We start from the raw sequence: 13,684 nt of genomic DNA on the forward strand, positions 1-13,684 counted from the left end.
CTAATGGAAAAGAACGGTGTAAAGTCTAATTAATAAAACATACATTCTCCAGTCATTTAGATGTCATTTTAATTGGGTGAATACTGCATTACAAAGCCGGTTTTCATTGCTATAAGCATTCATTCACTCACTGGTCATTCTTTCAATCATGCATTCCTTTTTACATGCAGCCCACTATTCCCAAGGTATACAGTATGTCTATGGCTTACAGCATGCCTTATAGGAAGAGAGTGGATGGCAGCTTTTTGGTATTCAGACACTTACTGGTAGGTAAATTAATTTGAAATTTGATATTTTGTCACACTCAAATTTGTAATTTTCCATGTCACCTTTGAAACATTTTCTATAATTGGTGTATGATTATGTGAGCAGTGTTTTGTGAATTCTGGAAAATTATAGGGGGAGGAATGACTAAAAAGGAATAACTCATCGGTGAAAAATAAATCCATGGCAGCAAAAATTAAACTATTATTTTCCCACAAAATTATCTAATGGTCTAAATAAACCCCGCTTCCTGAAGTCATAACTCTAAAGCATGTGCAAAAGTCAATGTAGAATCTTTTGAATGAATCTGCATTCACTGCAAAATCATTCATCCATAGGCTTTGGTATATTCTTCGAAAGGAACACATAATAACGTTACTGGCAACTCAAGTAAAATATTGTTTGTATTTAGTAAACATTTATAACCCAGGCCATTACTGCAGAAAGGTTTTTATAACATTCCCTAATAGACAATATAGGTATAGCATAGAGAAGAGTATATACTGTATGTGCATAACACTGGTGAGAACGGTAGTGAGAAAGCAAGCAAAAGAGAGCAAATATGAGAAAGAAAGCAGAGAATGTTGGAATATACATTATGCAAAATCCCTGTCTATGCTTTCCTCATGAAGCAGAATCAGTTACTGACAACCATAGAACAAAGACAGTTATGGTTTAGAATTACATTCAATACTAAATTCTTATATCCAACATATAAATACTGTAAAACAAGCTGTTTAATACCCTGTTTAGAAATTCTGGTCTCAGTACAGTTGTCATTTTAGGCTAATCCATTCAAAACATTTAAATGGCAGGTTTTATGTTTCAGTGTCTGTATATGTGTGAGTGTATAGTGCACGCTTATTACTGTTATGGCTTGGACACTGCCTCAATGTTGATGTTCTATACCACAACAGGTCTATTTGAACCACATTTGAGTTATTCTGACAGGTTTCTTGCCGTTTTGGGGGGAAAAAATACTCAATTTAACTATTGAAAGGTCAAAGGGCAGTAGTTTTGTCAAAAGTACCAATGTCGGTACCAGTCGGAACTGAAATTTCAAAAATGTGACGATACCAGCATTTCCCGCTAGCATTTTGAGCACTGTTGTGTGGAGTCTCAAACACCTCTGATTGGCCATTGTGTTCTCACACTCATCTGTGATTGGCTACAATGATCATCGCTTTACACTCTTCACTGAGAGCTTTCACAGATACACACAGGAGTGCGTGAACACAATGACCGATCAGAGGTGTTTGAAAATCCACACAACAGCTCTCAAAATGCTAGCGGAAAATGCTAGTATCGTCACATTTTTTAAATTTCAGTACCGACTGGTACCGACATCGGTACTTTTGACAACACTAAAGGGCAGTGAGAGTGCGAAAGAGCTGGGTGAGGCAGAAGACTGAGGTCGTTAGCGCAGTGCACTGGCGAGCCAGAAGTTTAATACTGAGATCATGACAAGTCTTTCTTTCGGTAACACTTCCTACTAGCTCTGCTGCCCGAGCAAAGCCCTGATAAGTTTTTGCAACACTTGCTAGTCCGGTAAGTGCTTGGGCATGGCGCTCCCTGCATCGCTGGCAGTTAGAGAAACATAAACACACACTTGTCAGCTGTACCAGTGAGCGGAAGCTTTCAGACAATGATTGAAGTGTTTCCTCTGGCGTCTGCCCAACTCTGACCACGCGTTGGCATCCAGCTAAAAGCCCCCGAGCCTCTGCATGTAATTGCCTTTTGTTCTCTGAAAAGTGAGCCACACAGGTATCCCTGGTGTGCTTGTGGACCCCATCTTGGTTTTTCATAGCGCCAGCAAGGACATTTAAGAGGGTATCCACATCCCTTTGCAAAGAAAGGAATCCTGTTGGTGGTAGGGGATATCGACGAGTCAGCAACGAAGTGATGATATCTTCATGAGGGTCCGAAAGGAAGCAGTCAGGAGCATCCAATGGAGACAGAAGGGGACTGAGTTCTGTAGATGAAGATGCAGGCGGTACTAGATGTGGGAATGAGGGCAATGGAGAAGATGGAGAGAAAGATGCAGGGGATGCAGAGAGGGAGGAAGGAGGGACAGATTTCAGCACAGCATCCCTTGTTTCACCCTGGCTCGTTCTGCGGGAAAACTCATATACTGTGAGTTCATCATCGAAGCTGGCGCTGTCAAGAACTCCACTGAAACAGTTGGTGTATACTGTATGGCAGACCTCTAAAGGTGTCTGAGCACCCTCCATTACAGTCTCACACCCCATAGCCAGTACCGAGCTGCAGCTAAGGTCTGGTTTCTCATGTTGATTTGGGCTGGGCAAGGATTTTGGCTGGGCTATGGTAGGTTTGGACTGGCAGTTTGCGAAAACCCCACAGCTAGAGGTAAAGTTATGGGGTGTTGTGCTTGAGGGTGGGTGGCTACATTCTTGTAACCCACTAGACGTTACCACCCCCCAGGGTCCGTTTAAGTTCTGTGTTGTAACCACTACGGATGAGGGGCTGACTTGGAGAGAGTTGTCTGCCTTGGAGCACATTCCAGAAAACTCCCCTATGGCTATTCCAGAAAACTCTTTAGGTTCAGTTTCGGTTTTCAGCTGTCCACATGCTTTGAGGCCAATGTGGCTGACCTCTCTTACCTCCTCAATGACCTCAGTGACCTCTTCAGATACTATGGTAACCACTTTTACCTCTGTAACTTCAGGAGAACCTTCATTCAACGTCACATCCTCAGTTGCCTCTTTTGCTACTTCAACTTCATTTTTTTGTAGTTGTATTTCTGAAAGTCTTCTCACAGGTTTAACATTGCCATTGCCATCAGAACTGCCATTTAGCATTTCCTGGGAACGTGATAAGTAGAGGGGAAGGTTCTGGATCTTTCCCCGCAATGTTGAGGCAGAGAGTCGCCCAAGGATGCCGGATGAACAGGGTGTAAGAAGGAAGCTTTGGGCTGGTTCATAAGACGGAACACCAGAAGACAGTTCTTGGAGTGAAGGGTCACAATTATTGTCAGTTTCATCAAATTCTGGTCCTCTGACTCGCTGGGAAATTAAGTGCCTTGATGGCCCACTACCAAAAGATGCAGACATACTCTGACTCCTGGTCCTCTCTGTTGGCTCCACTGAGTGGTTACCCATCCCAAATTGTAGATGTACAAAACCGTCGTCTCTGTCTACATCAGGGCTTGTGGTGTATGATATGCTCGGGACATGGAAGTAGGGTAAACTTGATGGGGATATCTGGCCTAGTCTTGGCAGTGAGCTGCTCTTTTGAGTCACTGAACTGCCTTGGAAAAAATCTTCCATTTGTTTGGTTACCTGATCTCTTTGACCAAATAAAACACTGCTATCACACTGTCCTTTAGACATATCAAAGAACAAGTGGTCTCCAAACAGTCTCTCAAATAGACCTCCCACTGTACCCTCCTCTTGATCATCTCTGCTATGGTTACTGGTGCTTCCTTTATCCTGTAGGTTCATGTGGGAGCATACTGCTACTATAGCTGGCGATGCAGTAGACATTAGTTCATTGACTGATTTGAACTCCATGGAATCTGGTTCCATCTCTATAAGTTGCTGTTTCCGCTGATATGATTTGTTTGAGTGTGATCCCACTTGTGTATCAGTGGGATTATGTGGTCCTGATCCATTGACTTTGGACGGGTTGATGGGTTTGGATTCCAGTTGCGCTGGTTCTCCTTCAGAATCAGTTAGGGATGAGACTGTTGGACATGGACCTTGATCTGAGCATCCACCTTCAAAACATGCCATTCGGCCAGCACCTTGGTTAATTGATATAGAACCATAGTTCGGGATGCTATTTCCATAGCTGTTATCTAAATGATCCTGTTCTGGGAATGATACCAGGGATGTGTAATTTGTTTCCATGAATGAGCGACGCTTTTTGGATCTTTTATTGAAATTTGACAATTCAACTTGTGTAACCATTTTATCTTCCTCCTTTTGTTTCTTCTCTTCTGCCTCCTGTTCACTTGCACAGATGCCAATCTCCCTCAGGCTTAGTGTCTGTAATATGGTGCTTGACTGTTCAGAATCTTCTATAAAGAGAAATATCAGCAAATACATTTGGTGAGTATTTGTTGGCAAAACTCCACATGACTATTTTTCATATGCTTTACTCAATTCTTTAACTTCTACAACATGTTATAGAAATATTTTGAGAACATTTCATGGAGAATCTCCCCTATGTCTTACCTCTTGTCATGGCTGTTGAAGAGGTTTCTTCAGCTGGTGTGAATCTTTCCTGAGCGTCAAAGAACTCGTCCTCTGAACTGCTGTCTCCAAACCCTGGTGGGGGTTGAAAAATTGTCACTGTTTCTCTCTGATTTGCTTCCCCTCTTTCCCGATCTGGTTGTGTTTCCATAGGACCGGAAGGAGAGTGAGGTCGTGGAAGGCTCTGTGCACTGTCTGGGGTAACATTGGTGCAGATATTGTAATAGTGTCTAGTGTCTCCTTGTTCAAATGTGAACACATAGTCCACAGGAGGAGCTAGGGTGCTTCCAGGACATTTTGCAGGTGACCCCTTTTCATGTTTTTCATCCTCTATTCCCAGCTCCTCACAGTCCTCCTCTTCACTGGCTGCAGGGGGACTAGGTAGACATTCAGCAATATTTGAGAGTGCAGGAAAGCAAAATAATTGGTCAATATCAGGTTCACAATGGGAATCAGCAGAGCACAGGTCACTTTGGGAGTGAGAATCTTTGCTGTACGGTTGCCGTGGAGACAATGATGGTGAATAGCGATCTTCACAGCAGTAAGAATCTTTCACTGGTAAATGGCATGGGCGTCTGGTAGAAAAGTAGGTCATGAGGTCGTCCTCCTCTAGGGCATCTATAGAGTCACTGGACATGCTGGTCATGAAATGTGACTCAGTTTGGTATGAATCAGATGCTTCAGATGATGGGTCATCGACAATGATGACACACTGAGGTTGTTCAGGCTTTTTCTCTTGCTCTTTGTTTTCCTTTTCTGTGCCTACACTCTCATCGTCTATTTCTACTGTCTTTCCATTATTACCATTTATAGACTGATGGATGGTTTCTTTGTCCTCCTCCCTTTCCTTCTTCTCAACCACCTCCTCTTCTTTGCATCCTTCCTTCTCCACCTCTTCATCTTTGTCCATGTATCTTTGTGCTTTTTCAGTTTCTTCTGGTAGCTTATTACTGGGTTTATCTGCTGTGTTGTTGCTTTTGGCAGTGCTAGCAACATGAGCAAGGAGAGCATCCACGTCTGTGTCTGAGTCGTCAGAGTCACTGCCACAGTGTGACACATAACCTGTACACAATGGCAGAAGCACAGACAAAATTAAGATAAATCACACTGTGAACATTTTCTTTGTCAACATGCAAACAGTGGTCACATTTTTCACAGTTCCTTAACAGACAATCCCTTCCTCGGCTGATACTCGCTACCCACAGTTAGTTCCAAATGTGTTTGTCACAATTTTTTCTCACAATAATGACATAAATGTCATATACCTTGTGATTTTATAGGCACTGCTAAGATGCAAACAGTTTCCACTGTTAAAAATTCTATGTAACCTAATATCACAACTTGCTATTTTTAGAACATTGTTACTTTGCCAGACCAAAGAATTCAGTAATTCAGTACCTTCCTCTGCTGATATTCGGTGGCCCTTTGAATGATCTGACCAGGGGAACACACAGATCTGGGGGTCCACGAGAAGTCTGCAGTATCCAGCAACTAGACACAATAAATCTTTAGCTGCCACGGACTCCATCAGCAAGGTTATTGGCTGAAGACAGGAAAAGTTTGACAATGTTAAAGAAATAGAGCAATGAAAGGATTATACTGAGTGTAAATATATGTAGATGTGAGTATGAGTATGTACTGTATATTATATACCTTTATATCCTGCAGGTAGATCTTGACCAGACTAACTCTGTCAGACTCAGGTAATAATTCCACTCTGGTAATAGAGCTGAATTCAGTTAGGGTGGTCATGATGCTCAGCTTGTGGTTGATCACCTGACTCACCCCATACTGAGCTCCCACCAACAAACTCACTGTTGACTCCCTGTCCTGCAGCTAGTTAAACAGAGAGAGATATACAGTATATAGAGAGAGAGAGACAGGGAGAGTGAAAGAAAGATATGTGATAAATGAAGACTGATATATGAAAGAATGGACAGCAGCAAAAAATGAAGGAAGGATGGGGGATAAACCAAAAGGGTTGTTACGAACATTTGTATGAAAAGCCAACAATGGTCCACTGCATTTCACATCTCACATTCACTCATCTTTACTTGACTTTTTATGCCAAGCAAACATCATTAAGTTAAAGTTATCTGCATTTACATTTATGTAAAATTATTTATGTGAAATTGCAACATTTATTTGAAATTGTAAGAATTAGTTGTGATGGTCTTTGAAGTATCAGTTAGAATGGGTTTATGAAAATTATGACAGTAGTTTTGTGCCATTGTTTTCTAGTGAAAGTGTGTTCATGAATTTATAGCGTTCTATGTATTCAAGTTATTATTCCACAGTAAATATCTAACAAATAATTTATTAATTGTCTATGCTTTCTTAAAGAAAGCTTAATGTTTAGTGAAAATTAAATATATATTTTCTCACATGTATACAGTCACTAAAACATGAAAAAATACACTACTGTTCAAAAGTTTGGTGTCAGTGAGAAAGGTTTTTTTTTTTTAAAGAAATGACTGTTAGCTCTCTTTGACTCTCTGACATCTGAAATGCCATTTTGGTGCTGATGTGTGAGTGAGAGTATGTGAAACGGATGAAAGATGTAAAACCATTGCATGTGTAAATGCAGGTGGAGTACATTTACTGTCAAACTTTTACTGCAGTTTAATGGATTTCATGTTTGAAAGTGGCTATTAAGACTCAGAATGCATCTCTTACCATCATAGTGGCACTAAAAGCCTTTCCTCCATAGGACTTGACTTCAGACATCTCATTCATGTAGTTCAGTCTAGCTTGATCCACTGAGATCACCTATGAAAACACATTGAAAATAATGTAATACATGTCATACTGTACTTCACTTTCAAAGAATACAAAAATAATAATTCTAAAACCTTTTTGTTTTGTACCATGTACCATGGCAATACTATGGATTTTTTCTCATGAACCATGAGTAAAAACCATCATACTGAACCTTGATTTGGTATCATTCAGTAATAAGGCATATATCAAAAAACAATTTAAAATCATCCCTGGCACTGTAACGCCCCTGTGGACTGTTTGTTGTGGTTTCTTCCCTTTGTGTTGGTTTAGCCCGTCTAATCATTAGTTAATAACCATCATTGTGCTCACCTGTCTGCCTCTAATTATTCACCCCATATTAGTTCCTGTCTGTCTGAGCATTGGTGTCGGTTATTGTTAATGTTACCCCGAGTGTGTGTCTCACCTACCTGAACCTGCCTTGTTGTGTCTACAATAAATGTCATTATTGGAATCCTTGTCGTCCTCGTCGTCCTGCCTGCCTCCACACACCCGTTTCCGTGACAGGCACATACTGCCACAGGTTTTTAATTTTACAGTTTACTGTATATTATGTACATGATTTACATTCTTGTAAATCATTTATGCACACACCTTTTGTTTGGGCTCCTGAGACAGAATCTTTTTCACGTGGTAACTGATGGCTTTCTTCAAGTCCTTCTCTCTCATGTTTCGCAGTAAGGTGTGGGACACAAAGCTTTCAATACCCCACTCCTTCCTTCAGACAGAAATAGTACAGACAGAATAGTGTTATACACACTTTAGGGTTGTGCAGTATAGTGGCACTGAAATGTACGTGTTAATGGCAAAATAATAATGTAATGCGGTCCAGAGCTGCCTGGAACTACGTTCCCGGGGCGTTTCCCTGAAAATAATTGCACACCTTAGAACGTTCGTCAGCTTTAAAACAACTGTTTTCTATGTGAATATATGTTCAAATGTAATTTATTGCTGTGATTAAAGCTGAATTTTCATTACTCCAGTCTTCAGTGTCACATGACCCTTCAGAAATCATTCTAATATACTGAATTGATGCTAAAGAAACATTTCTAATTATTATCACGACTGTTGTGGATAATGTTTTCCCCCATGATTCCATGATAGAAGTTCAATTTTGTCCAATTTAATACATTTTCATATGCATTTTGATGAAAAGGAAATCCCATACATTTTCATCAAATACTACTTATTCATATACCTATGAATGCGTATTAATTTCTTTAAATAAAAATCTTATTGACCTCAAACATTTCAATAGCAGTGTATTTACTAAGAACAATGACTAGAAAAATGCAGCAGCAAGCTTTCTTATATTACTGGAAATAGTATGGACACTTACGGCACAGTGTTATTGTGTGTGTGTGTGTACTCACATGATGGCCTTCAGTGGTGTTTTAAGGGATTGTCCACTGCTGGCTAGTTTTTCCTGAACATGTAGAGCAGCCAGTCTGAGAGCTGTATTACATTTCATCTCCACTGCAAACCTTTCCTGCAATACATCACTTATGCTCTATACACACACACACACACACACACACACATTCATTCAGATGTTTAAATGGGGACATACCATAGACTTCTATTGTTTTATTATAAAGGTAATTATGACTACTGACTAACACCCAAAACAATCTTTGCTTTGTTTATGAATTAATTTTCCAATTGATGCTTTGTTTTGATTAGCTCAATAAGCCCACATTTGAGGACAAACGGGTCTACAAACTAAGTATGCAAACAAACATACATCACAAAAAAGGACTGTATTTTACATTAAAGGAATAGTTCACCCAAAAATGAAAGTTTGCTGAAAATTTTAAAATGAACATTTTATTCACGCTCAGGCCATCCAAGATGTAGATGAGTTTGTTTCTTCATCAGATTTGGAGAAATTTAGCATTACATCACTTTTCTCTTTTTTCACTTTTCTCGCTATTCTCTTCACAACAATCACTTCTGGTCAAAATATGAGTCCATTATCTACTGGACTAATACTTGTGGATTATTGTGATTAGGTACTGTATAGGATTATTGTGTATAGGTGCTGTAAATTTCTCAAAATCCTTTCCGATGAAGAAACATCTCAGATGGCCTGAGGGTGAGGAAATTTTCAGCAAAGTTAAATTTATGGGGTAAACTATTCCTTCAAAAACAATCTAACATCAATCAGTGGTGATATTACTTAAAAATATATGCTATGTTTATACACAGACACAAGCACACACCTGTAAGTATAGATACTCAAAGGCCACAGGATCATCTTTGAGCATGCAGGTGAAGTCTCTAGGTAGAAAGCAGACACGGAACAGACACCTGTAGTCGTGAGTCTCCTTCTTTTCAACCACCTGTCACACATAAAGAGTATTAGATACATACTGTATGTGAGCCATTTAACAATTACAGATGAGTGTAGAAAGAAGGAACTAAAGTCGATAAAGGAACATTTTCACGCAAAATGAAGATTCTTTTATTTATACTCACTTGGTGTTCCAAACCTGTATGGCTTTGTTTTTTTATGTCAAACACAGACTCTCAAAATCTAAAAAAAAAGCACCATGAAAGAATCAAAGCGCTCCATATGCAGAAGGATTTCTGCAGCTTCTTATAAGAAAGTTATAATCACTGAAAATCTTTTTATGACTTTTTTTCCCCTCCCACAGGTTCAGAACAACTTGAGGATGAATAAATGATAACTTGCATTTTCATGTGATGTTTGTGTGTGTACTTTTTGAATAATCTCTTCCTCATGCAGTAGATATAGTTTGCTGATGCTGTATTGTTGTTCCAGCACCAGAGAGAAGTGTTCAATACGGCTGATTGAGAGTTTCTCCTTCAGAGTCATCACTATGTCCTGATGGAAAACACATTTCATAAGAGGATACATGAAGGATGTGAAATTATATACAGAATTTTAATGCACAACACTTGTTAAAGCTAAGAAGACCTTCCTTGTAGGGCACTGTGACTGTACCATGGAACAGTGATGGTATTAGATGGTTATGTTGGGTACTTTGATATATACCATGGTACTGAATAATTGCCATAATCATGTACAGTGATATTTACACTAACACTGAAAAGTCTGGGGTTGGTAAGATTTTTAAATGATTTTGAAAAAAGTAGTCGATAAAGGAACATTTTCACGCAAAATTAAGATTCTTTTATTTATACTCACTTGGTGTTCCAAACCTGTATGGCTTTGTTTTTTTCTGTCAAACACAGACTCTCAAAATCTAAAAAAAAAGCACCATGAAAGAATCAAAGCGCTCCATATGCAGAAGGATTTCTGCAGCTTCTTATAAGAAAGTTATAATCACTGAAAATCTTTTTATGACTTTTTTTCCCCTCCCACAGGTTCAGAACAACTTGAGGATGAATAAATGATAACTTGCATTTTCATGTGATGTTTGTGTGTGTACTTTTTGAATAATCTCTTCCTCATGCAGTAGATATAGTTTGCTGATGCTGTATTGTTGTTCCAGCACCAGAGAGAAGTGTTCAATACGGCTGATTGAGAGTTTCTCCTTCAGAGTCATCACTATGTCCTGATGGAAAACACATTTCATAAGAGGATACATGAAGGATGTGAAATTATATACAGAATTTTAATGCACAACACTTGTTAAAGCTAAGAAGACCTTCCTTGTAGGGCACTGTGACTGTACCATGGAACAGTGATGGTATTAGATGGTTATGTTGGGTACTTTGATATATACCATGGTACTGAATAATTGCCATAATCATGTACAGTGATATTTACACTAACACTGAAAAGTCTGGGGTTGGTAAGATTTTTAAATGATTTTGAAAAAAGTATTTTTATTTGATCAAACATACAGTAAAATATTATTATAATTTAAAATAATGGTTCTATTTTTTTGAACAATCTGTTTATTGAAAAATAATGGTTCGATTTTAATATATTTTAAAATGTAGTTTATTACTGTGATGCCAAAAAGGCCTTTTCTGCAGCCATTACTCTAGACTTCAGAAATCAAGCTCAAAAGAACAGCATTTATTTGAAACAGAAATCTTTTGTAACATTATAAATGCCTGTACTGTCACTTTTGATCAATTTAATGCATCCCTGCTGAATAAATGTATTTATTTAATTTTACTGACCCCAAACATTTGAATGGAAGTGTATATAACACTACCAAAAATTCCCTAGTACTGTAAATGTAACATGTTTGAAAAACATGGTTTTACCATTGTACTTTTTGCTTTTTTTGCATTTGGATGCCAATAAACATTATAAAACAGGCAATATAATTAATGCTGACTGAAAATAAACATATCAGACTATAGCGAATAAATATGCCTACAGTACCTTTACAGTGGTTTTAGATTCTAATTTAAAAGCCTTCGTTTGGCCATTCTCCAGATAGACCTTCAGAACATTTGGCAGGAACAGCAGAGAGTTTCCCTGGAGGTCAGAGGTCAATATAGGATCCAAGGTCAATATAATTATTATAAATAAAAATATATGTAAAATACATAGTAATGATAGCACACATGCTATATTAATCAAACAACTGCCTGTTTCAACAAAGTGTTAAAATAATTCTGGCTAAGCCAATTTTATCAGTCTCATTATCATATTAAAAAGATTAAGCCCTCCAAAAGCTGCATACAAAAAAAGATAAACAGTTTTATCACTGCCTTAGTTGTGTGGTGTGCTTGATAATGGGTTTGTTTAATTAGATGTTAATTAAAAACATCTCGGGTCGGGGGAAATGAACATCCTCACAGCAGTCCACCTAAAGAAACAGTTCATTCAAAAATAATGATAAAATAATAATATTTTTACTTTTAGGTGGATTGTTTCTTTAAGGTGCTCTATCATAACTATTACTTATGATAAATCCCCCACCTATATAAATTGCAGCTATACTATACACCATGTCAGCACAGCTACACAAAGATTTTGATTAACGGTTAATTGAATAATGAATAAATTACTGATAAATTATTGACTGAGGTTTGCCCAAGACTGGGTAGACTGCCAAATGCTCTCCCTCTCAATGCCTCTCTATTGTTGTGCATCTTTTGTTCATGTTCTCTCTTTAATTTCATCAATCACCCTCTTTATCTCCTTTTTGTTATTAAGCACATGTGAATACTCCATTATTAACATAGCATGAATGAACATAAATGTGTCAAACCTGTGAGTGACCATTGACCACCACCTCCTCTGCAAACCTCACTTTAACTGGGTTTGACTTCAGCTTGGCTCTCTTCTCTGGAGTTATGAAGGACGACTTTGGCCCCTATAGCACATCCATAATGACAAACAGTATAATTATGGACATGTTTGACCTTCAATGACATATTCCTTCAACAAACATTCATTGCAAAAATGCACTGGCATTGAATGATGTCTCTGCATTGACTGTGACACACCTGTCACTGAGAAATAAAGTAAGATTTACAAACAGGGAGGCGTCAAAACGTCCTGAGACCAAACTAACTGTATTTCCTCTTTATCTTACAAAAAGATACTGTGGAGGCACCATGCTACAGAAACCGCATCAGATATTTCTTACTATTAAAATACATTTTGTGATTTTTTAGTTTTGTTCTCCAGACCCCAGACTGAAATCTTGCACATGCATCTTTTTGTTGTTTTTATACTTTCCTTATGAACAGAATTCTGCTAAATAGATGTATGTAAGATAAAATGTGTTTAACAGGGTTATTGGAAGCTGAAAGCATAATCAAATTAAACAAAATATTTAAAATAAGAACAAATAAGGGATGGGAGATGTGCACTTTACCAGGCACTTCAAATTCAGCAGAAATTTAGGGAGCTTTCTGCTGAGCTCTGTAGGCACAGATTTCCTTTGGGCCTGATTATTATAAAAAAAAAACTTTTGGTCATCATTTCTTCCTGCTGCCATAATGCAGCACAATACCACATCCTCCTGCCATACCTCATTCAGACACAACAAGAGTGTAAGAGAGAGAGAGAGAGAGAGAGAGAGAGAGAGAGAGAGAGTCTCTAACTTGTGCACATACACTTACCACAGTATTTCTCAGGACAGTCAGTATTATGGTGTTCTGACATTCTCTGTAAATAAATTAAAAAGAGTATGGCAGAATTACTGGTACAAATGCAGCTAGAGTAAACAGATTTTTCCTAATATAGTATATGTTCTGAAGATACAAATTTATAATAAATTTGGCCCCATGAAAATGAACTAAAATATTGGGTAAAGACCAAACTAACTGTATTTCCTCTTTATCTTACAAAAAGATACTGTGGAGGCACCATGCTACAGAAACCGCATCAGATATCAGATAATATCTTGGGATGTTATCATGGTACTGAATGATTACCATATTCAAATCATTACCATATCATAGCAATATCACACTATATATACTAGAAAAATAGAACAATGCAACCTAGAACAATGCAAGTTTTCTTG

At 38.2% G+C, this 13,684-nt stretch overlaps 1 protein-coding gene across 2 annotated transcripts in view; it reads right to left on the bottom strand.

The window, feature by feature from the left end:
- Window positions 1-1,103: 1,103 nt before the first annotated feature.
- LOC107702397 (FERM and PDZ domain-containing protein 1-like) overlaps window positions 1,104-13,684 on the bottom strand; it is a 26,446-nt gene continuing 13,865 nt past the window's right edge. The window contains exons 6-17 of one of the 2 annotated variants that reach the window (XM_016504713.1): window positions 13,278-13,323; window positions 12,419-12,523; window positions 11,584-11,679; window positions 10,673-10,798; window positions 9,479-9,598; window positions 8,630-8,766; window positions 7,851-7,974; window positions 7,155-7,247; window positions 6,132-6,314; window positions 5,877-6,021; window positions 4,461-5,540; window positions 1,104-4,303 (exon numbers count right to left, since the gene is read on the bottom strand). In XM_016504713.1, the coding sequence (XP_016360199.1) occupies window positions 1,629-4,303; window positions 4,461-5,540; window positions 5,877-6,021; window positions 6,132-6,314; window positions 7,155-7,247; window positions 7,851-7,974; window positions 8,630-8,766; window positions 9,479-9,598; window positions 10,673-10,798; window positions 11,584-11,679; window positions 12,419-12,523; window positions 13,278-13,323 (4,930 nt within the window). In that variant the 3' untranslated portion in view covers window positions 1,104-1,628. The remainder of the gene's footprint in view (window positions 4,304-4,460; window positions 5,541-5,876; window positions 6,022-6,131; window positions 6,315-7,154; window positions 7,248-7,850; window positions 7,975-8,629; window positions 8,767-9,478; window positions 9,599-10,672; window positions 10,799-11,583; window positions 11,680-12,418; window positions 12,524-13,277; window positions 13,324-13,684) is intronic. The other variant, XM_016504714.1, reaches the window with a different exon arrangement.

This window comes from Sinocyclocheilus anshuiensis, unplaced genomic scaffold, assembly GCF_001515605.1.
Source record: "Sinocyclocheilus anshuiensis isolate Anshui unplaced genomic scaffold, SAMN03320099.WGS_v1.1 scaffold86, whole genome shotgun sequence".
In the NCBI taxonomy this organism is placed as follows: domain Eukaryota; kingdom Metazoa; phylum Chordata; class Actinopteri; order Cypriniformes; family Cyprinidae; genus Sinocyclocheilus; species Sinocyclocheilus anshuiensis.